Source organism: Psittacula echo, assembly GCF_963264785.1.
Source record: "Psittacula echo genome assembly, chromosome: 13".
Lineage (NCBI taxonomy): Eukaryota > Metazoa > Chordata > Aves > Psittaciformes > Psittacidae > Psittacula > Psittacula echo.
In genome coordinates this window covers 1312740-1334463 of record NC_137749.1, presented here as the reverse complement: position 1 = coordinate 1334463, position 21724 = coordinate 1312740, and the positions used below count along the sequence as shown (strand labels likewise).

Below are 21724 nucleotides of genomic sequence, written 5' to 3'. Positions count from 1 at the left end.
CTTCCGATGTCTCCCTCAGGCTCTCCCGGGCGGTGCCGCTCTGCGCTCCCTCTTCACCGGCTTGGCCCGGCGCGGCCCGGCCCGGCTCGCCCGGTATCAGCGAGACTCAGAGCCGCGGGTTTCTCTGCGTGGAGCTGGCGGGTGAGCGAGCGAGCGGAACGAACGCGGCGGTGCGGGTTGCCGGGGGGACCCGCAGCGCGGATACAGGGGGAGGCTGCCGGGCAACGGGGCGCTGGGCCTCGGCCTGCGGCAACGGAGCTGCCCGGGGCCCTCCGGCTCCTGTGGCGGGGCGAGGTGAGGCCTGCGGGGCTGCGAGAGGGGTCTTGAGGCTGAGGGGGGTCTCTGCTGGCTGCTTTGCGGTGGCTTGGGCCGGTTCCGTGCGTTGGAGCCCGGCTGTGGGTGGCTCATGGGTCCTGTGCCTGCTGTGGGAAGCCCTCGCTGTGGGTGGCTGCTGATCGGGTCTCACCGGTTCCAGGGCCCTGCCGTGCTGTAGGTTTCTGTTATACATTAAATGATCTTCCTCACCTTAAGCGTGAGGAGCTGCCCGTGCCAGGGGCCACAGTGAGCGGTGCTGCCCCTCTCCTGAAGCTTTTCTGACTTAACGTTCTCTTGGTGTATTTTGTGATGAGTCGGGTCAAAAGGACTTGGATCTGCAAAGGTAAAGCCTAAACCCCCGAATCACCCACAGGTAATGCACCTCTCTGGGCAGGAGCTGCCTGAGGCCAGCGGGTGAACACCGTGTTCGGGTGTAAATGATTGCCATACGCCTCTTCTGAAGGGGTAAGCCCTCAGGTGAGTTTGTTGTTGAGGATTTATAAAGCTCTTGTTGACTCTGTGTGTTTTGTCTTGTTGGGTGGCAATAAAGGAACTTCCAAGCATCTCTTGTGCCCTTTCCCTCGTATCCTTGCTTATAGAACTATAGAATATAGTTCTTGCCTATAGAACTGTTATTGTATGTTATCTCTAAAGAGGAAAATGAAAGCAGCTAAGACCAGAAAGGGGATTTGCAGTGCAAGGAGTGGAGCACAATGACAACACACTGATCATTTATTCGATTTCTCTTAAAATCTACTTCTCTGCATTGTGTTGTGGGCTTTGCTGTAGTGATTCTGATCTCGTTGTCTGTGTGTTACTGCAGTCCCATTGCCAAGTAACTGTGGCTTTCCAGGCTGTGTTTGGCACACAGAACAGGTTGGGGTTCTCCCCTTCCCCTACTTCAGTGTGGGCTGTAGATAGTTCAGGAGGAACATAAAAGATTCCCCCTGCCTGTGTGTTTTGTGCACTCTGCTCCTTGTTTCCAGGTGTTTGCCGCAGTGACCCTTTGCTCCCTTGGTCTCAGGTGATGAACATGTTCAGTGCGAGCCAGTTCTCCAAAGCGCAGTTCCTCGACAAAGCGCGCCAGGCCCGGGAGGAGCGGCGGGAGCTGAAGGAGCGGGAGCGTGCTGCAGTGCTGGTGCAGGCTTTGGTCAGGAGGTTCCTCTGCCGATGCCGCCTGCAAAGGGAGATAAGGTATGTGGAATCCTCCCTTCGCTCCTGCCTGGAGGATGTGTGCTTGATTTTCACCTCCTGATCCTCGTTATTCTCCTCTTTGGTAGGAGAGAAGTGGAGGATTTCTTTGGGACAAATGAATCTGGCTCAAGTAAAAGGAGTGCTCTTTCTGTCTTCAGAATTGCTAGGAAACTGCTGTTTGTATTTAATCACAAAGAGGACAAAGAGGTAAGGTGGCTACTCTGATGTGCTTTTCTTCTTTTGAGAACACATTTTATCATGTTAACTATGGTTAATTAGTTTTCTAGTGATCATGTAGGTTCCTGTGTTGTGTTTTGGCTTCAGAAATGTGATCTCTGTTTCCTGGTCCTTCTGGGCGAGATCTGCCTGTAGGAATGAAACACAAGAACCCTTGAATTTTTCAGGAGCAGTTCCCTGTTCAGGATGTAGTTTAACGGATGCTGTTCCTGGTGACTGTGCCAACCTCAGTAACTGAGCAGCTTCCTGACTGTCAGCTGCATCAGCTCCCCAGGCAGGTGCATTGTGGCCAGTCACAGATTGCTCTCCTGGCACAGTGCAATGTGTTGGCTGTTTGTATTGCAGCTGCTTTTCTGACCATGCCCTCAGTTGTGGTTTCAGAGTGAAGCCTTTTGCCATAGTGTCTATGAAATAATGATGAGGGCAATTATAAGGCAAACAACTGGAAAAGGAAAGGCTGTAGTTAAATTGCAGTAGCAATGGGTGACTTCTCTAATCTCTGATCTCTTAAATTCCTCTTCTGTTGATGGGGCAAGTGCTGCAGATGCACTTTTCTGTACGTACAGCATCAAAAAGAGATGTGTGTTATACAACTCTTTTAATGCCTGGCATCCATCTGCAGTTCTGCATACAGTAATTGAGTGGGTTGCTGAAAAGTTCCTGTTCTGCTTCCTTTTCTTCTCCTCCTTCCACCATCAAGTCAGTCCTTGCTGGGCTGAGGACTAGACCGTGCTCATTTCCACTCTTATTTCTGGACTCTGCTCTTGGTTCAGATCACCACAGCGGCCAACTTTGTAGCTCAGGATGGCTTTATAACCTGCAAGCATGGGGCAAATGCAACTGGACTGAAATAATCGTTAAGGAGTTGTGGATGTGATCCCCGAGTTCTTTTCAGAGCTGTGATGGTCAGGAGTTTGGAACACACTGCTGCACTCATTAGCATTAAGTTGTTGTAGCTGAACCCCAACAGGAAGATGCTTTTCCTGGCTTCAGCCCATGCTGCTGAGGAGAGCAGTTTAACAGGGATGACTGAGACGTTCGTCCTGTTGATGAGCACCATGTTCAAGGAGGGAACTCCTCTGCATAGCTGTAAGCATGATGAGCAGATGTGCTCTTGGGGAAGGAGTAGGGAATGTGTTTGCAATATTTGTTGTTTTGCTACAGATGTATCTTACTCCCTCTGCTGAGCAATTCCATGTGCTTTTCCAGAGTAGCCCATCCTGTAGTTAGAACTAATGCCACTTGTCTTTTATCCCCAGAGATTTGAAAAGCTGTGCCGTTGTATTCTTAACAGTATGGATGCTGAGAATGAGCCCAAGGTCAGCAGGATGGGGTTTGGTGGGGGGTGGGAGGGTTGTTTGGGTTTTCTTAATTCTATGTGTGGGGATTTAGTGATTTTCAGTGAATTCTGGAGAGAGAAATAACTTGGTCCTGCTGCTGGGTTCAGCAGGACACTGAGGAGGTTGTTTTTTCACAAAGCTTCCAAAGTAATGTCTTCTGCCAATCTGTAGCACAAATATTAATGTTGCTCCCATTTGTGTCCTGCCTTCCTCAGGTGTGGTATGTGTCCCTGGCGCTCTCCAAGGATCTTACACTCCTATGGATCAAACAGATCAAAGACATTTTGTGGTTTTGCTGTGAATTTCTCAAGCAGCTTAAGGTAAGGAATATTTTCTCTGTGTTTTGCTCCCTGCATTTCACAGTTCTGTAGCTTGGCCCAAAGCTCATTTGATTTGTTAACACTGGTGTTTGCTACCGCAGCCTGACATCCTACAAGACTCCAGACTGGTCAATTTGCACCTCACAATGCTTGTCACCTTCACAGACACTTCCACGTGGAAAATCCTTCGGGGAAAAGGTTGGTGCATCCAATTCAATAATTTTAAGTCACTGATTTGGGACTTGCTATTAAAATCTGCCAAATGCTGTTTCTGCACCTTGTCATCTCCCTGTGCTTGCTGCAAAGATTCATTGTGCTTCTTGCACAAAGCACAGAATGGACACCAAGGATTCCCTGGGGATTAGACAGGCTGTTTCCCTTAGAACAGCAACAGTTGTTACAACATTTTTATAATGCTTCAAAATCCCACACATGAGAAGTGTCCAAAGGATGCTGGAATGTGCTTTTAGCACTGGGGGTTTGTAGGAAACGCACATAGAAAAGGTAGACGAGCATTGTAAGGAAATGAGACTCTTGCACCTTAAGACTTGATGTGAAATGCTGCTAAAATGGTGGGTTTGCATATAAAGGACTTTGTGCAAGAAAGACTTACGGACTGATAAACTGGTTTAGAGTGTGTAAGGACGTGAAGAGTGAGGCTGTGATGCCAGTTGAGTAACATCAGTGCTTTAACCCATAAGGTGAAACCCTGAGACCTGCCATGAACCACATCTGTGCAAACATCATGGGACATCTGAATCAGAAGGGATTTTACTCCGTGCTGCAGGTCAGTCTTAGGCTGATACAGTTCTGGCTTCTCTTCATGCAAAACAAGCCCCAGTCCTGTGCTGTGGTCCTTGTTCTGAGGAAGCTTTTACAATCTCTGTGGTGGTGTGCTCTGGTTGTGGAGCACTGGTAATTTGTGTGTGGTCAATTTTATTCAAAGCAGTAAAGCAGAGTCTTTCCACTTGAAACAAATGCACAGTCTCCTTTTTGCCACTGCTGCAGAATCTGACTCCTACTTAATCATCTCTAATGAGACAGACAGGAAGGAGTCTTGAATATTTTCCCAAACTTTGCTGCTGCCACGTTGCATGGATTTGGGTTATTTACTGTTCTGCAGGGGAAGGGAGCTGATGGCATTTTTCTTCGTCTTTTAAATGAGAATTATGTTACCAAGCAGCTGTGAGCCCTGCCTGCTCATTTGTACAGGCCTAGAGACCCTCTGAGTACAGGTCCTGGAGAAATAAGTACTGTAGAATGTGTGATTCCATTGCACTGTCTCTGTTCTGCTGTTGCTAACCTGAACTCTTTTAGGTCTGCCAAATGGCTTGTAGTAACAGGTTTTAGGTTGTTTTGGTGGTGTTCTTTTTCTCTGGTCTAAAATGTCTTTCAGAAGTAATCATAATCTTTTTTGCTGAGGGGGTTTGTGCGGTTTTTAATCACTTTTATTATTTTAATTTCCAGATTTTGCTGACTAATGGCTTGGCAAGATCCAGACCTTCCCTGTCCAAAGGCTCTTTAACTGCCGTCTTCTCTCTTGCACTGCGGTAAGGCAGCCAGAGCAGCCTGGGATGATGTGCAGCCAAAGCTGTCTTTCTTGTGCTTTTGAAACACTCCTCATTGCTTGGTCAGGTTACTTGCACTGAAGTATTTGTCTCTCTGTAGCCCTGTGGTCGCTGCACAGTTTTCAGACAATCTGCTGAGGTCATTTCTGATCCATGTCATGTCTGTGCCTGCTATAATGACTCATCTTGCTACTCTAACACCTGAGGTAAGCGGGTGATGTAATAGCACCCAAACTCCACTGAGTATCACATAAGGTCACTTGTCGTTCCGTTTTATCAGCTCTTGGAACAGAGCACTGGCGTTTCTGTTTGCCAGTTTCGGCTCTCTGCTGTGGAAGCGCTTGATCCCTAAATGCTCCAGATAACTTCTGGGGTGTTAGAAACCCAGAGTTATTGATGACAGTGGGTGATGGGCTGAACTGCCCTAAAACAGAGAAATGAATAAAATAAGGCATGTTTTGTGCCACATGGGTATTCTGTAGACAGTTGCAAATGTCTGTCTACAGCTAGAACATAGCCTGTTCACCTGCAGAGTGTTTTATTTCCTAGACCAGCTTCATGTCAAACACTCCCTTCCATGCTACAGGCTCAACTTGCTGCTTTCTTTGGAAAGAAGGGACAGTCCAACTTGATGATTGCAGATGAGGTATGGTTCTGTGTGATGCTTCTCAGCCTCACTGGCACTTAAATTCTGTCTTCCAGCGTCTGGTGGTGATAGAATCCCATGAGCTTTTCCGCAAGTTCATCCTCTTTTTAAGTCGGGAAGCACAATGCCGAGATGTCTGCGTGTGCTTAGAGGGGAGTCACACTCTGTGTTTGTTAGGTAAGCACCTTAACACTTCTTTGTTTTACTGTGCTTGGAAGATGGTCTTGATTCAAATCTTTCTCCATGGGTCAGAGCTGCCTCCAAATCATCTGGGGGTTTTATCCTTATCTAAATAGTTTCTAAATAGTAAGAGATGTTTTGGGGATATTGTAAATGTGGTTTAAGGCCCTTGGAAATGGAAGAAGGGGCAGAGACTTGCTCTTGTATACATGCCATCATGCCTAAACTGTGTATTGTCTCTGCTAGCTTTTCACCTGGACCATGAGAAAGTCTTGTAGCGTATCAGACTTGAATCTCACTTCCCTAATAGACATGCTACTGAAGTATTGAAGTTCACATTGCTGTAAAAGTAACTAGAGGAACAGATGTAACTCTGGAATAACCATGGATTGTAGCTTTATAGTACTTTGTAGAAGGTGTTGGTGGGATGCAGGTGGCCATGACAACATGCCACCTTAGTGGCTGACATGTGCTGGAAATAGGTTGCCTCCTGTAGCCATTCTTCACAAAAATCCTCTCCTGGACTTGGAAAAGGGTTTGGGTTCATTTTGGCTGTTCTGTCTGTAACCACTGTCCTGCATCTGTTCCTCTTTTAAATCTCGCTGTGCTGGTCATTCCCCCAGGGAATCTTGTGTTCCTGGGCTCCTTGAATGATAAAGTTCTTGAGGAGGAGACAGCTCACTTTGTGGGTGTGCTCATTCACATGCTCTCCTACTGCCAGAAGTACGTGTCACAAAAGAAATCCAACCTCACCCACTGGCATCCTGTTCTGGGCTGGTTTTCACAGACTGTGGATTATGGGTGAGTGAGGAGGACCTTCTGGTGATCCATGATTAAGCTTCTCTTTCTATTTTAGTTCTTCTTTTTATGCTGAAATGTGGTTTCTGTTTTGAGATGAACAGTGTGACCCTATTCGGAATAACTTCTCAGATGTTTCAGGTTATAACTATGAAATCTGCACAATATCAACTGCTGCATTCATACACAGAGTATTAGATTAGAAAAATCAGTTAGTATACACCCAATATAGGACCTGTGTATCAGTTCTTCCTGTGAGGACCAGCTGTAGGAAGGGTGCGTGCTCCATTTTGACTGTGAGCTGAATGTATCACAGTATCACTGGCTGGTGTTTTATTCCAGCCTGCCTTCTAACATGGCTCTCTGACTTGTCTTTCAGATTGAATGAGTCCATGCCTCTGCTGACAAAGCAACTGCAGCACCTCTGGGGAGTCCATATGATCCGCATCCTCTTCTGTGATGTGCTCAGCAAGAAATTGCTGGAGAATCAGGAAATATCTCAGCTGCCATCACAGCCCATTTCCCCTCAGAACAGCCTTCCTATGAAGAGTGAGTTCTACAGGGTTACCTTTGTGTGTGTGTACGTGTGTCTTTCTCTCTCCCAGGCTTGCAGGGCTTTGACTTCTCCACTTAGGCTAAAAGCTTTGAGTAGTTACTTGCAGCAGCTGCTGCTGCGTAGGTGGGGATCTGATCTTTCCTATTTGTAATTCCTGCTCGGAATGCCTCTGTAGCCTGGGATGAGTCTCTTTGGTGCTATAAAAAATATTTACTTATTTTAGCAGGCTTTTTATTCTTTCTCAAGTAGCTGAGGTGCTTTCTGCATAACTTAATACTTCCCAGGGCAAGGTGAGAGGCCAGCTTCCCAGATGAAAAGCGAGGTGAAGCTGCCTCATGCTGTTAGCAGCAGTACAGTGATCTGTCAGAAAAGACCACCAAAACCTACTGTCTGTGGAGTGACCCAGTCTGCCAAAATCCGTCCTATTGCAGGGCTGCCAAGTGGCTGAGTGTAATTGGGTTTGAATCACATTCCTCATGTGCTTCTCTCTCCCCCAGATCTGTTCAAAAGAGCTTTCCAGAAGTCAGCATCTGTCCGCAACATCCTCAAGCCTGTTGGAGGCAAGCGAGTGGACTCAGCTGAGGTGCAGAAGGTGTGCAGCATCTGTGTGCTGTACCAGACCACACTCACAACGCTGACACAGATCCGCCTGCAGATCCTCACAGGTCAGGGCCCATCAGTGCTTTTTAAATCACTTTAAGTGAAGAGAAAAAAAAAAGGTTTTTCTTATTAAATTGTATTGACTTATTGGTAGTTTTATTCCTGACAACAGTTCATTGACTGCTGGGTGGAAGGCTTGTTCTATCCTGGATCATACGTCTGATCAATAACATTCATCACTTCTTTATCAAGCGTTAACTCTCCAGAATACAAACTGAAGCAAGTTTTCCTGTAATGACACCTTGGTTACTCCATAGCAAACTTAAGACTGAGTCAGTGTTTTCGAGAAGCCTGGCAATATAAATCCTTATGGTGGAAACACTGAATTGCTTTCATACATCTTGAGAACAAATTACCTGTCTTAGGAATGGATGGAGGAGGAGATAAGCACTGCTTTGGTCTAGTGGCTAGAGCAGAGGGATGAGCACAGAGCCTTGGTTGCTTTGTGGCTGTAGTGGTGACCACAGGTACGTCATTCTTTGTGTTCTCATCTCTAAGATGGCTCTAATGGTAATTGGATCACAGGAATTAATTCTTTTCTAAAGCTGCAAAATCACAGGAAAGGGTTGCAAATGTGCAAACTAATTGCTTGTTAAAAGCTTTTTTTTCTGCTTCCCTGGGGATTGAGCATCTCCTGTTAATGCAGACAGGCTTGGGAGCCAAATGTGATGCTTATGTTGCCAGAAGTGTTGCTTTTGCAAAAGGATCTTCAAGCTCCAAGTCACGTTGGTCTCTCTGGGCCTGCATGAACAGCTTTACTGAATGTGCTTTATGTTTTTCTAGGCCTCACCTACCTGGATGATCTGTTGCCCAAATTATGGGCCTTTATCTGTGAGCTGGGCCCTCAGGGTGGGTTAAAACTCTTCTTGGAGTGCTTGAATAATGATACAGAGGAATCCAAGAGGCTGCTGGCCATGTTGATGCTCTTCTGTGACTGCTCCCGCCACCTCATCACGTAGGTATCAAGCTGAGGGTGCTCTCTAGGTTTGTAACATGAAGCTGTTGTGTTCCTAAAGTTTCAAGTGGAATAGTTAAGATCTTGCTGCCTTCCCCTAGAGATAACTAGGCACTTTGATGAGTCCAGATAAGCCTTGAGGGAGAATGTTACAGTACTGCTGCAAGAAAGCTCCCCAGCTTAGGAGCTTCTCTTTACAACTCCTTTGCTGTCTTACTCATAGATTTACCCAACACAAAGAATTGGAGAAGGGGTGGAAAGTTGCCCTTGCTGCTCAGTAGAGATTAGCTTGAATGATGCAAATGTTTTCCTGGGGATGAGTGCATAGGTCCTTTTAACTAAGATGTAGTCGGTTTGCTTTTGTCTCAGACCTCTCATGCTGTCTTCTATTAGGATCAGTTATCGATCAAAATCAGTAAATAAGGGTTAGTTGTTTATGACTTTAGATCTTCACAGGTATCAGTTGTCAGAGAAATAAGAGCTGCTGCTGAAGGATAATGGGCCTTTATGAAAATTTCAAAAGGGAATTCAATTTACACTTGGGCATTTGCATTTGGTTTCTCTGGTAGGATTCTGGATGACATAGAGGTCTATGAAGAGCAGATTTCGTTCAAACTGGAAGAGCTTGTTACCATCTCATCTTTTCTGAATTCTTTTGTATTTAAGATGATCTGGGATGGAATTGTAGGTAAGTTCTTGTAGTAACTTCAGGTGATGTTATTGTTAGAACAAGTGATGATAAGTTTGGAATTTGAAGCTTCTGCTAATTATTACTTTGCACAAAAGCCATACTGCATTATGTGACATGAGAACGTGTCCCAGTCTTTTGATGTCCAGATGCCACTGTCCTGCTTGGCACCAAACGCAGTGCACTTTCTCCTTTCCAGTAAGAATTTGTGTACCACACATGATGGGTATGTTGTTTAGTGCCTGAGGCTAGGTTTAGCATGACTGGGCCATGTGTTGGGCAAGAGTAATACAGTGCTTTGCCAAAGCAGAGTGAGCTTGCTCAGATCTCTGTAGATATCTAGTGTTGACCTATTTGCTGGTATAATCTGGGTACAGCTCAAATCTAGTAATTAGATGAGAGAGTCCATTACTGTTGTGATGGCTCAGTTGGAGCTGGCTGAGGTGGCTTTGATGTGGCTTTGATGTGGCTAAGATCAAAGAAGGGACTGTCTTCTGGGAGGCACAAAATCTCCTCCTAACCTCTGAAGGCAGTGGAGGTTCAGAGAAATACGCTGGTGCTGGGAGTGTGGGGCAGATGATGAACATGTTACTCTTGGACACTCCTCTTACCTGGGGTGCCTGGCCATTGCTGCTTTGTTCCTTTTGTTCAGAGAATGCCAGAGGGGAGACCTTGGAGCTGTTTCACTCTGTCCATGGCTGGCTCATGGTCCTGTATGAAAGGGACTGCCGCAGGCGATTTGCTCCCGAGGATCACTGGTTACGCAAGTAAGTGTCCAGCTCAAGGCGTGGATGCTGTGCAGCTGTGGCCTTGTCCCACTGCACCAGCTCCCCTGTGGTGGCTGGTTTGGGATCCCTTCCTTTAAATTGGGTGCCTTTTGTTCTGCCCGTGAGATCAGGATCAGAACTGCTCCCTATGTTTACATGTAAGGACACCCCTGCTATTTGGCTTCTCTTCTGTGGTATGAGGATTAGCTGCTGCTCGTGGAGGGTGGTGCTTTGAAAACTGACTCAGCACTTACCAGCTTGAGTGTCTCTTCTTAGATGTGTACGCCTGAGCACTTAAGTTATGTTTGAAGTCATTACAGGTTTCCTCTCTCTCCCACCCCCAGCTGTTTATACCACACATGGGCATTTCTCAAGGATCTCTGAATCTGTGCCTTTCTTTGTAAAGGGACCTCAAACCCAGTGTGCTCTTCCAGGAGCTGGACAAGGACAAGAAACGAGCTCAGCTGCTCCTGCAGTACATCCCACATGTCATCCCCCACAAGAATGTGAGTGGGGCAGGGACAGAGGATGGAGGCTGAAAAGCCGGTGGCCTGGGGTGGAAGGGATGTGTGTCTTGAGCATTTTGTGGCATGGAGCTTGTGATTTAAATGCCAGTGGAACAAAATCTTCTCCTTCCCCTCCCCAGGATACTTCCCCTAATCTGTCTTGATTTCTCATTGAGAGAGAGCTGATTTTTGTGAGCAGCTGCATAGACTCCTCCAGCAGCGCATGGTGTGGCTTTGGAGAAAAAAGCAAAGTGCCTTTGATGAGAGATTTTTATGTGGTGATAGGAAAGGTGCTTCTGTTCTCAGTACTGTCAGTACCCTGTCCCTCCCAAAGCAGGGCTTTGAGGATTTCTTGGCCCCACTGGGGAACAAGGAGACAGATCCCACTGTTCCTAGAGAGTAGATGGCATAATAGGGCCTTGCTGGGAACAGGATAACCAGGACCTAATTCAGGAGCTGCTGCACTGCGGGGTAAGGAGCCTTGTGGATGAAGACTTACATTTGTTTTCTTCTTAAGAGGGTTTTGCTTTTCCGTAACATGGTGACAAAGGAGAAGGAGAAGCTTGGCCTGGTTGAAACCAGCTCCGCGTCCCCTCACGTCACACACATCACTATCCGCCGCTCACGTATGCTGGAGGTGAGTAACCAGTAACTCGGTCTGGCAGGAATATGGGGTGTGAATATGTTGTTACCTCCTCTGTGGGTATTGAGGGACCCATGCCAGTCTGCTTTTGGATGAAGTGACGTTACAGGGTGATGAACCTTAGTTCAGATCAGCTACAAATCTGGCATTCTGACGAGGAAGAATGCTGGTCTGTTTGAACACAACATACAATGGCAGATGCAGATTGCTGTGGTTTAGGTGTCTCCTGTCTCTGCTGCGTGCTGGGAGGGTGTTTCACGTGTCTCCCTGTGTGACTGTCCTCTGGCTCCTCTGGTCCATGTAGGATGGATACGAACAGCTACGGCAGCTTTCCCAGAATGCCATGAAGGGAGTGATCAGGGTGAAGTTTGTGAATGACCTGGGAGTCGATGAGGCTGGGATTGACCAAGATGGGGTCTTCAAAGAGTTTCTGGAAGAGATCATAAAAAAAGTGTTTGACCCTGCACTCAACCTGTTCAAGGTACGATGCAGGGCTGCAGATGCTGACCACAGTGACCCATTGCAAGCAGGAACAGGCTGGCTCACTGTGCTGTTACCTCTGTTTGTGTGCAGACAACCAGTGGTGATGAGAGGCTGTATCCATCCCCAACATCCTACATCCATGAGAACTACCTACAGCTCTTTGAGTTTGTGGGGAAGATGCTTGGGAAGGCTGTGTATGAGGTGAGCTGAAGGTGCCAGATCAGGATATTGTCACTGTTGGTACAGCACTGTTTAGATGCAGTTCTGTGATGGTGCCCTTTGCCTTTGAGGGCATCTGTTATATGTTTGGGGAGGTGCTACTGAAGAGGTGAGTTTGAAAAGGGTAAAGGCACTAATGATGGAACAGTCTGGAACTTATTCAGGCATGGGTTAAAAATCCATTACCCTCTCCATGTAAGGTAGTTCTTTTAAAGGAAACATGGAGTTCCCCTATTGCCTCCTCTAATGAATGGATTTTATGAGGATGTGGTTTTCTTGGCTGATTTCAGCGTCTTGCATCTTTGCGCTTGTCCCACAATACATGGAATGCCCTCAGGCCTCCAGAGATGCTGCATAAAACAGGCACACAGTGGTGAGACCTTACTTGTGCATTCTTATTGCCTGTAGGGAATAGTTGTGGATGTACCATTTGCTTCCTTCTTCCTGAGTCAGCTCCTTGGGCACCACCACAGTGTCTTCTACAGCTCTGTGGATGAACTTCCCTCCCTGGACTCGGAGTTCTATAAGAATCTCACTTCAATTAAGGTTTGAGCATTACTTGTCCTGTTGTTCAACTCCCTTATCCCTCGCTGCTGCTAGAAATACTACATTTGCAAATGCCTTTGGGGTACTGATCATCTTTAAACACCCTGGAAGGAGCTGGCGATTCTGAAGCAGGTTGGCAGGTGGCTGTCCTGTGTTTTTCCTGGGGCAAACAGGGATGAGAAAGGAGTCTGCAGGTGTAAACCTGGAACTGGCAGTCAGGGAATCCCAAGTTTCAGCCTCAGCTCTCATGCAGTCTCCCCATAACCTCAGGCAACTCATGTATTTGCTATGCTTTGGTGCCTTGTGCCTGCTGGAGATCACCAGAAGAGTAATACAAAGATGCGGAGTTCCTGCTGCTAAACACTGACCTTCATCCCCTTTCTCTGTTGTTCCTCCAGCGTTACGATGGTGACATCAGTGACCTGGGCTTAACGCTGTCCTATGATGAAGATGTGATGGGTCAGGTAGGTTTTTATTCAATGACTTCTTGGGCCAGCATTCCAAACACAAAGGAGACGAGCTACTACAGCTCTGCTGAGCTTTCTGGGAGTTGGTCTTGAGCATCTAAAAGTCAGGCAGCCTGTCCAAGCTCATACTGCCCAGTGCTTCTTACTCTGCTGCTTGTGTTTCTGGGTATGGTGGATGCTCTGTATGGCCCATCTGAACAAGAATCCTGAGGGGACTAACTAATAAACGACCTTGTGTTTGATTGTGCTCAGGACTGAGCTCTGTGCTCCTTTTACACAAGAAAAGCCTGTGCTGAAAGGCTGGCTCAGCTTCAGAGGTTCTCTGAACTCAGGCACAGAGTTCTGTGACTTGGTTCAATATTTAGCCATGGGCAGAGAAGAGCTATTTCCACAAAAGAGGCTGCCCTCTGGCCCTGAATTTTTCTACTGCCACAGATTTTTCCTTTCTAGTTGAAAAACACTGGTTTGTGCTCTCCCTCCGTAACTGCTCTTCCCTGCTTTCAAAGAGAATAATCTCTGTGAGGAGGGAGAAATCCCTTGTCTTCAAAACACAGCCCTTTCTGTCAGAGAAACTTGAATGTGTCAGGAGGTCTCTTGGCCTTGAGAAGAAAAGAAAAGGCCGTTTGTGAGTCCCTTTATGAAGCCTTGAAGGTATCTGGTTGCTTGAGCCCTGGTTCTGTGATGCTGTGTGTAAATAGCTGGAAAATATGGATAGGCAAAATAAAAATGCTTTTGCTGTCTGTGTGTGTTGCTGTAGGTTCAGTGGGAGACCCCAGCTAGTGCTAAGCTTGGGCACTATTAGCATTGTAAATCCAATGGCAGAGAGCTCAGAGACCCCCAAGTCATGGAGTGTTTATCTGGGGCAGCTTGTCCTTGAGAGCTTTGCATGCTGCAGTTGCTTATTCCTAAGCTGGTTAGTTTGGACTTAGCTTCCATCCAATAGTAATAGCAGTGTAAATGCACCTGCAAAGCTGTGAGGTTGAGTGGGAAGACAGGGAAGTTCTGATACAGCTCTGCTTTGCACAACTGAGAGGTTGCATCCACAGCACAAAGTGGGCTCAACGCCTTGCTGCTGCCTCAGGATTGCTGAGGTTTGAGCTTTGAGGTTTCCTCCACCTGAAAAAGAAAGGTAAGGAACAGCATAAGAGAGCCCAGCCGTTGAACACTGAGTGCTGCTGCATGCAAAGCTTCAAAACAAACCAGGGCACTCCTGTTTCCCTTGTGCTTTGGCCATGCTGAGCCAAGTGGGGTAACCCTGTGGTTCCTCAATGAATTTACCTCTGTTGGGCCCCCTTCTGACGTTGAAGTCACCGGTAACTGAAGCACCAAGGCCACTGTAACACATGAGTTAATGGCTTTCCACCACTTGGTGTTGGTGCAAAGATGATCCCTGACTCTGCTGCTGTAGCAAACACCGGAACGGTCCCTGCTCCTGTCCCTGAGCTGTGCTGTTGGCTGAGCACCAGCCCTGGCAGGGCAGGCACAAGATGCTTCCCAGCTGTCTCGCTTTCTGAGTGCTCTGTTTCATGCCTTGAGTGCCCAGCTTGAGGGACAGTGGACTCCAGGGAGCTCTGTCACTCAGTGGCCCCAGATGAGACCTGTGGAGCAGACAGCTTTGGATGAACTGGTAGACTGAGCTATGCAAAGGCTCTGAGCTTGTTCGGCCTCTGGATTCTGGGATTGTGTCAGTCCCCCAGGGCTCTTTGAATTGATTTGTGTGCGGTTCAGCAGTGATGGATCAGTCTGGAGAGGAGGTTTCTTGAAGAAGGGCTGGCTGCACTGGTGGGAGAGTTGCAGTTCCCCACTGTTCAATTACTCTGTTAATAGTTCAGTGCAACTGGTTCAAGGCAGAAGCAGAATTATTACTTACATTTTAAATCCTACTGTTTCATTGTGAAAATGAATGTTTTATGGGGAAGGAACAGCTTAGCAGGGCATTGCTTTCCATTGTGGTTCCAGGCAGTAATTAGCAATACAATCATTTCTTCCCTCAGCTTGTTTGCCATGAACTTGTTCCTGGAGGGAAGACCATTCCCGTTACCAATGAAAATAAGTAAGTACAGCAATTAGATTTTTAAGGTCACCACTGCAAAATACTTGATTCTCGTTCCTTGGGCTTGCATTTGGAATGAATTGAGATGGATTGGACTAGAAGGAGCACATAAATATCTTAATAGAATTTCCTGGTTACAGTTCATCGGCAGAAATTGCATTAAATTTGATTTGCAAAATAAAAATTGACAATTTACTTCTTGAAACAGCACTTCTGAGGTCAAAGGCACAGAGCCTGTGAGATTCTGCAGGATTTAATGATGGTGATAGATACAGACAGATGGATTCAAAGCAATTCAGGCACACAGTCATGAACATAGAGGGCACAGATGCTCAAAGACACCTTGGAGCAGACAGATCCTCTCAGAATGATAACATGTGGCAGTTGTATAAAGCACCCTTCTTCAGAAGAGGCAGTGGTGAATTCAAATGCAGTCGACAGTCGTACTTTGGGCACAGGAAATCAGAGGAGACACGGAGCCCTGTAGCTATTTTCACAGATAAGCGGCTTTTAGATAGTTATCGTAAATGTCAACTCCGGAGCCTGGAAACCAAACCCACCTTTTTGTTCCCTTCATTTTCTTCTTCTCTATACCCTTCAGTGATCATAAAAGCAGGATAAAATATCTATTAAGCAGATGTGTGTTTGAACTGGTAATCTGGGGGTTGTTCACTTTAATGGCAAGTGAAAGCTGGAGCCTACCTGAGGATTTGTCTTTTAGTCGTGCTCTGCAATTTGATGGTCCCAGTCTTCTCCCTTCTTGAGCTCTGACCAGGGAGTTTGCATTTGAAAGGCTCTTTGCCTTGTCAGAAGTCAGCTCAGGGAGAAAGTTGAAAGTCTTCTGTGTTGCTCTACTCCCTTACAGCAGAAACTTTGAAGCCTTTGTGCAGATGTGCACACAAATTGGTAGTTGGGAGGGAGCAGAAGTGGTGTAAGTGGAAGCAGTCTAGAAATAGATCTCTCTCTTAACGGTGGAGGGAGGTTACCTCGCTGAAGACCCTGTCAATGTGATTTTGGTGGTGTCTGCCTGGGAGCCGATAAAGAAGAATCAGCAAACTCAGTTGTTTTGATTGTTTGTGAGAAGAGGAAACCTGATGGTGCCTCCCTCTAATAAACAGCATGCCTCTTCCATCCTCCTGGGATGAAGGTGGCCATCTCCCAAGTGGTTTTTAGTGTGTTGTTTTCTCCAGCCATAAGTTTCAGTGCAGGTGGCATCGGGGCCCAGACAGCTGGTTTTCAAACCTAGAGGAATGCCTGTTATTGGGGATCTGATCCTTTAAAGAGGAGTTGGACACGTGCTCCCCCCCATGACCTTCTCTGTGGCCAAGGTTAATCAAGTGATTATTAGAGCCAGTTAGTCCCTGGGCTGGGAAGGAGCTCTAAGAAATGTGCAGGCAGTGCCAGAGGCAGGGGGAGACAGCAAAGTCTGGGCAGAACAACAGCTCTTTCTGCTGAAATGAAGAGTAGGGCCTTGGAGAAGAAACTGTAATGCATCTCCAGGCAGTGCCAGTCCCTTTTGGGCTGGAGAGGCAGGTCAGCAGCCTTGTTCCTGCACTGTCGAGGTGGGTATCCCTTACTGCTCCAGCTCTTCACTGCCACCTTCCCTGTCACACACAGGATCAGCTACATCCACCTCATGGCTCACTTCCGGATGCACACGCAGATCAAGAGCCAGACAGCAGCGCTCATCAGTGGCTTCAGGTCCATCATTAAGCCTGAGTGGATTCGTATGTTCTCTGCACCTGAGTTGCAGCGGCTCATCTCTGGTGACAACGCTGAGATTGACCTTGAGGACTTAAAGTAAGTGAGCAACTGGGTCTGCTGGTGTGTCTCCATAAACCAAACCAGTTATTAGAGCTCTTTGGAGGTTTGCAAGGGACTGACTTGTTCACAACTTTTTGCTCCTTCCAATGGAAATTTGGAGAGTGGGTAGAAACAAATAGAGCTGAAGAACATGTTCCTTAAAGCTAATTTGGACAAAGTACTAATGAACAAGGGTGGTACTAATCTATGAGGGTGGTGAGACACTGGCACAGGCTGCCCAGGGAAGATGTCACTGCCCCATCCCTGGCAGTGCTGAAGGACAGGTTGGAGCAACCTGCTCTAGTGGAAGATGTCCCTACCTGTGGCAAGGAGTAGGAACTGGGTAAGCTTTAAGGTCCTTTCCAACCCAAACCATTCCATGATTCTATTGAATGGGAAGGGTCCTTTCTTACACTGCTCCCTGAGAGCAGAATTCCTCTCTCCCTTCCTTGTTCTCTGATGAAGTGCCCAGTGTTGGTGAGGGCTCACTCCTGGCAGTGTCTGCTGCAGCAGTGAACCCTGATCATGGCAGGTATTAATTCCAGTCCTTATCACCTGGCAGCTGTGACCCTCCTGCTGCAGGGGGACACAAGCCTGTCACAAGCTTTCTCTCCCTAGAAAACACACGGTGTACTATGGGGGCTTCCATGGGAGTCACCGGGTCATCATCTGGCTGTGGGACATCCTGGGCAATGACTTCAGCCCTGAGGAGAGAGCCATGTTTCTCAAGGTAAACACAGTCCTTTCAGCCCAACCTGTGATTTGGAGTGGTTGGGCCTGGGCAGTTCTCCAATGAACTGAGTGCTTTCTACACTGAGAAGCAGTGTCAAAATGCCATGTGTCTGTTACAAGCAGGCTGCTCTCACTGCTGCTGTATTTCATTGCCCATCTCTCTTTCAGTTTGTTACCAGCTGCTCCAGGCCTCCACTGCTGGGCTTTGCCTACCTCAAGCCTCCTTTTTCCATCCGCTGTGTGGAAGTCTCTGATGATCAGGTAGGACCCTGCTTGCTCGTGTCTTACACATTCCCTGCCAGGCTTCTGCAGGCCTCCTGCACTGCCCAGCTTCCTCTTCTCTGTCTGAACAGGAAACTTTAAGACATGAAGATACATGTTCTATAGGGCAAAGTGAGAACAGTCTTATTCTAGCACGATGCATATAGCTGCACCTACCTCTTCTCAGATACAAGCAGCACTTGGGCTCTTTTTTGCCTGTCTCTAAAGCTGTGTTTTCTCCTTGGGGCCATCCTGTGCCTCTTACCACAGGGACTCTGCATGTCTAAGGGCAGTTGCAGTTACAAGAGAAGCTCCCTTCTAGGTGTTGCGAGGCACAGGGCTTTGAGGTTTGCCTCTCCCTGTTCCTAGCAGACAGGTTTTGTGTTAGCACCTCTGTGTGTAGGCACCCTGCTTGGAAGGAGCAGAGCAGAGCAGCACGAGGGTGATGCCTTTCTGCCCTGTTCCAGGACACGGGTGACACTCTGGGCAGTGTGCTGCGGGGCTTCTTCACCATCCGCAAGAAAGAGCCGGGCGGGCGCCTCCCAACCTCCTCCACATGCTTCAACCTCCTCAAGCTTCCCAACTACAGCAAGAAGAGCATCCTGCGGGAGAAGCTGCGCTACGCCATCAGCATGAACACTGGCTTTGAGCTGTCCTAGTTGCCATGGCCCTGGACTCTCTGATGGGGGCTCTCAGAGCTGCTGACTGCTGCTGGAGGTGGAGACCTTCATGCACAGAGGGTGGATCAGCTCCACAGGAGCTGGCTGCTCACTCGAGGGCTGGAGAGATGCAGCTGATAATAGAGGTTTACAGGGAAGAGCTGCTGGGCTAGACAGGGCTGGCTCTTTGTTGGGCACTGCTCCAGGAGGAGGGAGGTGATGGGCCTGACCCAATACACTTCACTTGACACCCACGTAAATCGTCTTTAAAAGCAAACCCCGGGGGAGCATAAAAGGAACAGTCCAAGTGCCAGTCAGATTAGTGACCGTGATACCCCCCGGCAGCCCGTGGGCCTCGGCAGCTGCTGCTGTGGGAGTGTTTCTTTTCCCTTTCCCAGGAGATGGTCCAGTTTCTTACTGGGTGAAGTCAGCCTGTGGGAGGCTGCGGAAAGGCAGAAACATGACGGAGCCCACAAGGAGAGGAGGCTGCGGTGTTGGATGTGCCACTGTTTTACTCAGGACAGGTACTGCCCCGGGGCTTCTTCATGCCCTTGCTCTGTGCAAGGCCCTTGTGTGTGCCTCAGAGAATGAACCACTTGCCCAGCCTTGAGAAGCAGCAGGTTAAACACAAGCAGATGAACCCCACCATTCTCAGGAAGGTTTCAGGGGGCTGTAGGTTAAGAGCTGAAGCCGCAGGCGTGGGGTCAGCGTGCTGAGCCACTGTGCCTCTGCCAAGCTCATGCCAGAGCCTGTGCTTTGGACCCAAGGGGTTGTCTGAGCGTGCTCAAGGAGCAGAAAAGGTTTAACTTGATTTAGTTTCCAGAGGACAGGAGCTGGCACACAGCTTGGGCAGCCCTCACTCCCCAGCATGGTGCTCCAGTGGGGCAGGTCCCCCGGTGCTCCATGGAAGGGGAATGTGTGGAGCTGCCCAGAGCCCTCGGGAAACCTCCACTGGCAAAATTCCTCGTGCTTGGATGGAAGTTTCACTTTGTTTGCAGGCCCTTTTGTTAGGGGGATGTGCTGTTCCAAACAGGACTTGGCCTCTGAGTAACAGCCACATTTGCTTTGTTGCCAAACTATCTCTTTTGGTCGCTTTGTCTCTTTCTGGCCTTATTTTAACACTTGGTGTTTGCCTGGAGCCTGCAGCTCTTCCAGGTGGTTCTGAAGGGCAGAGGGGTGTAGGTGTGTGTGTTGGGAAGGTGCAAACCCTTCCTGCCATTTCTAATCCAGTCCAGAGCCTGATTTGTCAGGTGTCTGCAGCTTCCCAGCCTTGGCCCCTCGTGCTGCAGGAGCTGGGTGAGAGGAGGGATTCCCATCTCCTGGGCTGCTCTGTCCTTGCTGGTTTCTGGCACAAAGTAAAGCCATGTACATTCTGCTGTTCAGGATAGGATTAAAAACCAGTCATCTTCTCCTCTTCCCCTGTTGCTGCTCACTAAGGAAACAAGCTCCCACAGAGGCTGCTAGTATTCCCCTTGGATTTCACATCCCCTCCTTACCTTCCTACGGTAAGGCACTGGTGACCCTCACCCTGTGCTCTGGCCGCTTTGTGCTGTGTGGACAGACGGGCTCAGAGCCTCACCACAGCCTCTCCTGCATGAGGCTGACATACCCTACCTCATTGCCTTGGTCCTTCCCACAGGGATTCACACCCCAGGCCCACTCCGTGCAGCACGGGGATCTGCAGGGGGATGCTCCCTGGGCTCTTTGGAAGAGCCTCTGATCCATGGCTTCATTTCACATCTCAAACAGACCAGAAAATACTTGGCACTGTTTAACCAAGAGTATAGAGATGGCCTTTGCTTCATCTTCCTCTTCTGGCTTGCTTCAGCTGCTTTTTGGAGTGGTAACCCTGATTTTAGAACCAATGCCTGGATTTGCATTTGGAAAGCAAAGCCAGGATCCTTTTCTATGTCAACTTCACTACTGAACAGGAGTGACTGGAAGTGTTGGTGAGGGCAGGAATGTCTGTGTTCAGAGGGCTCGAGATCCTGGACTCCGAGTCCAAAGGAATTAATAGTAAATTTGTTTTATTAACTTTTACTGTTTTAACATAGACATTTCAGCGTGAAGCAGTTGCTGACAGTGTGGTTGCGAGGGTTTGGCACTGACTTGTACCAATCTTAGCTTCAAACGCCACACCAGATCCCTTCTTTGTCTCCTAGGGAAGTGCAGTGTGTCTCAATAGAGCACAGTGGCCATTCCCTGAAGTGAGCTGTTGAACACTGAAATAGAATCTTTGCTCCCTTTTTTCCCTTCATTCCTCAGGAGTACGATGCCTAGAGAAGATCTTAATGCATTCTTAGCTAGGAGCCCCTAAACCTGGAATTACTGCACTATGAGGCACTGCATCCAGTTTGTAGCTAGTGTGTAAAACAGGATTGCCTGGTAGGTGCCCTGCTGCCTGTGTGAGCAGCAGCAGCACCGTTTCTCTTGTGTGGCTGCTTTCTACAACTGGCTTTGGTATGTGTGTACCAAAGCAGAAGGCTGTGAGTGGGGACCAGCCCTGCCTGCACCGGTGTCCTTGCACAAGGGGCTCCCTGTAGGGCAGGGATGGATTTGCCACAGGAGATTAATGACTGTTTTTTCTACAGAAGACTTGTTTCTGTGGGACCTTGGTTATGTTCCATATGCAGGGAAGAGAAGAATAAACCTGGGATGGGCAAGGTGACTGGATGTCTTCTCTTCCTTGTGCTGAGTGTTCTGCTCCAGCTCAGAGCATGGGGGGAGCAGAGCTTTTAGATGCTGGGACTGGGTTTGGACAGCCGGTGAGCCAACTCTGAACCTTCACACCCAGGAATCCTCCACTCACGTGTGGGGAGGGAGAAAAGAGGTTTAAGGAATGCAGGTTTGTGGGGCAAGGCTGCGCTTTGGATTTTAGAAGCTGCTCTAAGGACCAGCCATGGAGCTGCTAATGGGGCTTTGATGAGGACTGTAGGGACAGGACAAGGGCAATGGCTTTAACCTGCCAGAGGGGAGACTGAGCTGAGCTCTTAGGCAGAAGCTCTTTCCTGTGAGGGTGCTGAGGCGCTGGCACAGGGTGCCCAGAGAAGCTGTGGCTGCCCCATCCCTGGCAGTGTTCAAGGCCAGGTTGGACACAGGGCTTGGAGCAAGCTGCTCCGGTGGAAGGG

General features: G+C 48.2%; 1 protein-coding gene across 5 annotated transcripts; it reads left to right on the top strand.

Annotated features, from left to right (window-relative positions):
• The first annotated feature begins 3 nt into the window (after positions 1-3).
• Positions 4-21248, top strand: UBE3B (ubiquitin protein ligase E3B). Of its 5 annotated transcripts, none has more exons than XM_080628630.1 (28): positions 4-141; positions 689-792; positions 1302-1509; positions 1596-1716; positions 3006-3065; positions 3302-3406; positions 3508-3604; positions 4108-4193; positions 4874-4956; positions 5075-5180; positions 5677-5797; positions 6424-6601; positions 6978-7147; positions 7652-7819; positions 8598-8769; positions 9339-9457; positions 10110-10224; positions 10631-10730; positions 11248-11367; positions 11678-11854; positions 11947-12057; positions 12484-12621; positions 13020-13085; positions 15083-15141; positions 16759-16941; positions 17563-17674; positions 17845-17937; positions 18405-21248. In XM_080628630.1, exons 3-28 carry the CDS (start codon positions 1343-1345, stop codon positions 18594-18596), a joined length of 3219 nt encoding a protein of 1072 aa, XP_080484756.1. In that variant the 5' UTR covers positions 4-141; positions 689-792; positions 1302-1342; the 3' UTR covers positions 18597-21248. The 5 variants fall into 5 exon arrangements, 4 of the variants coding, with proteins under 4 accessions (XP_080484756.1, XP_080484754.1, XP_080484755.1 ...); XM_080628628.1 differs by having other exon boundaries at positions 1340-1509; positions 18405-21247; XM_080628629.1 differs by lacking the exon at positions 4-141 and adding an exon at positions 156-294.
• The last annotated feature ends 476 nt before the right edge of the window (positions 21249-21724 follow it).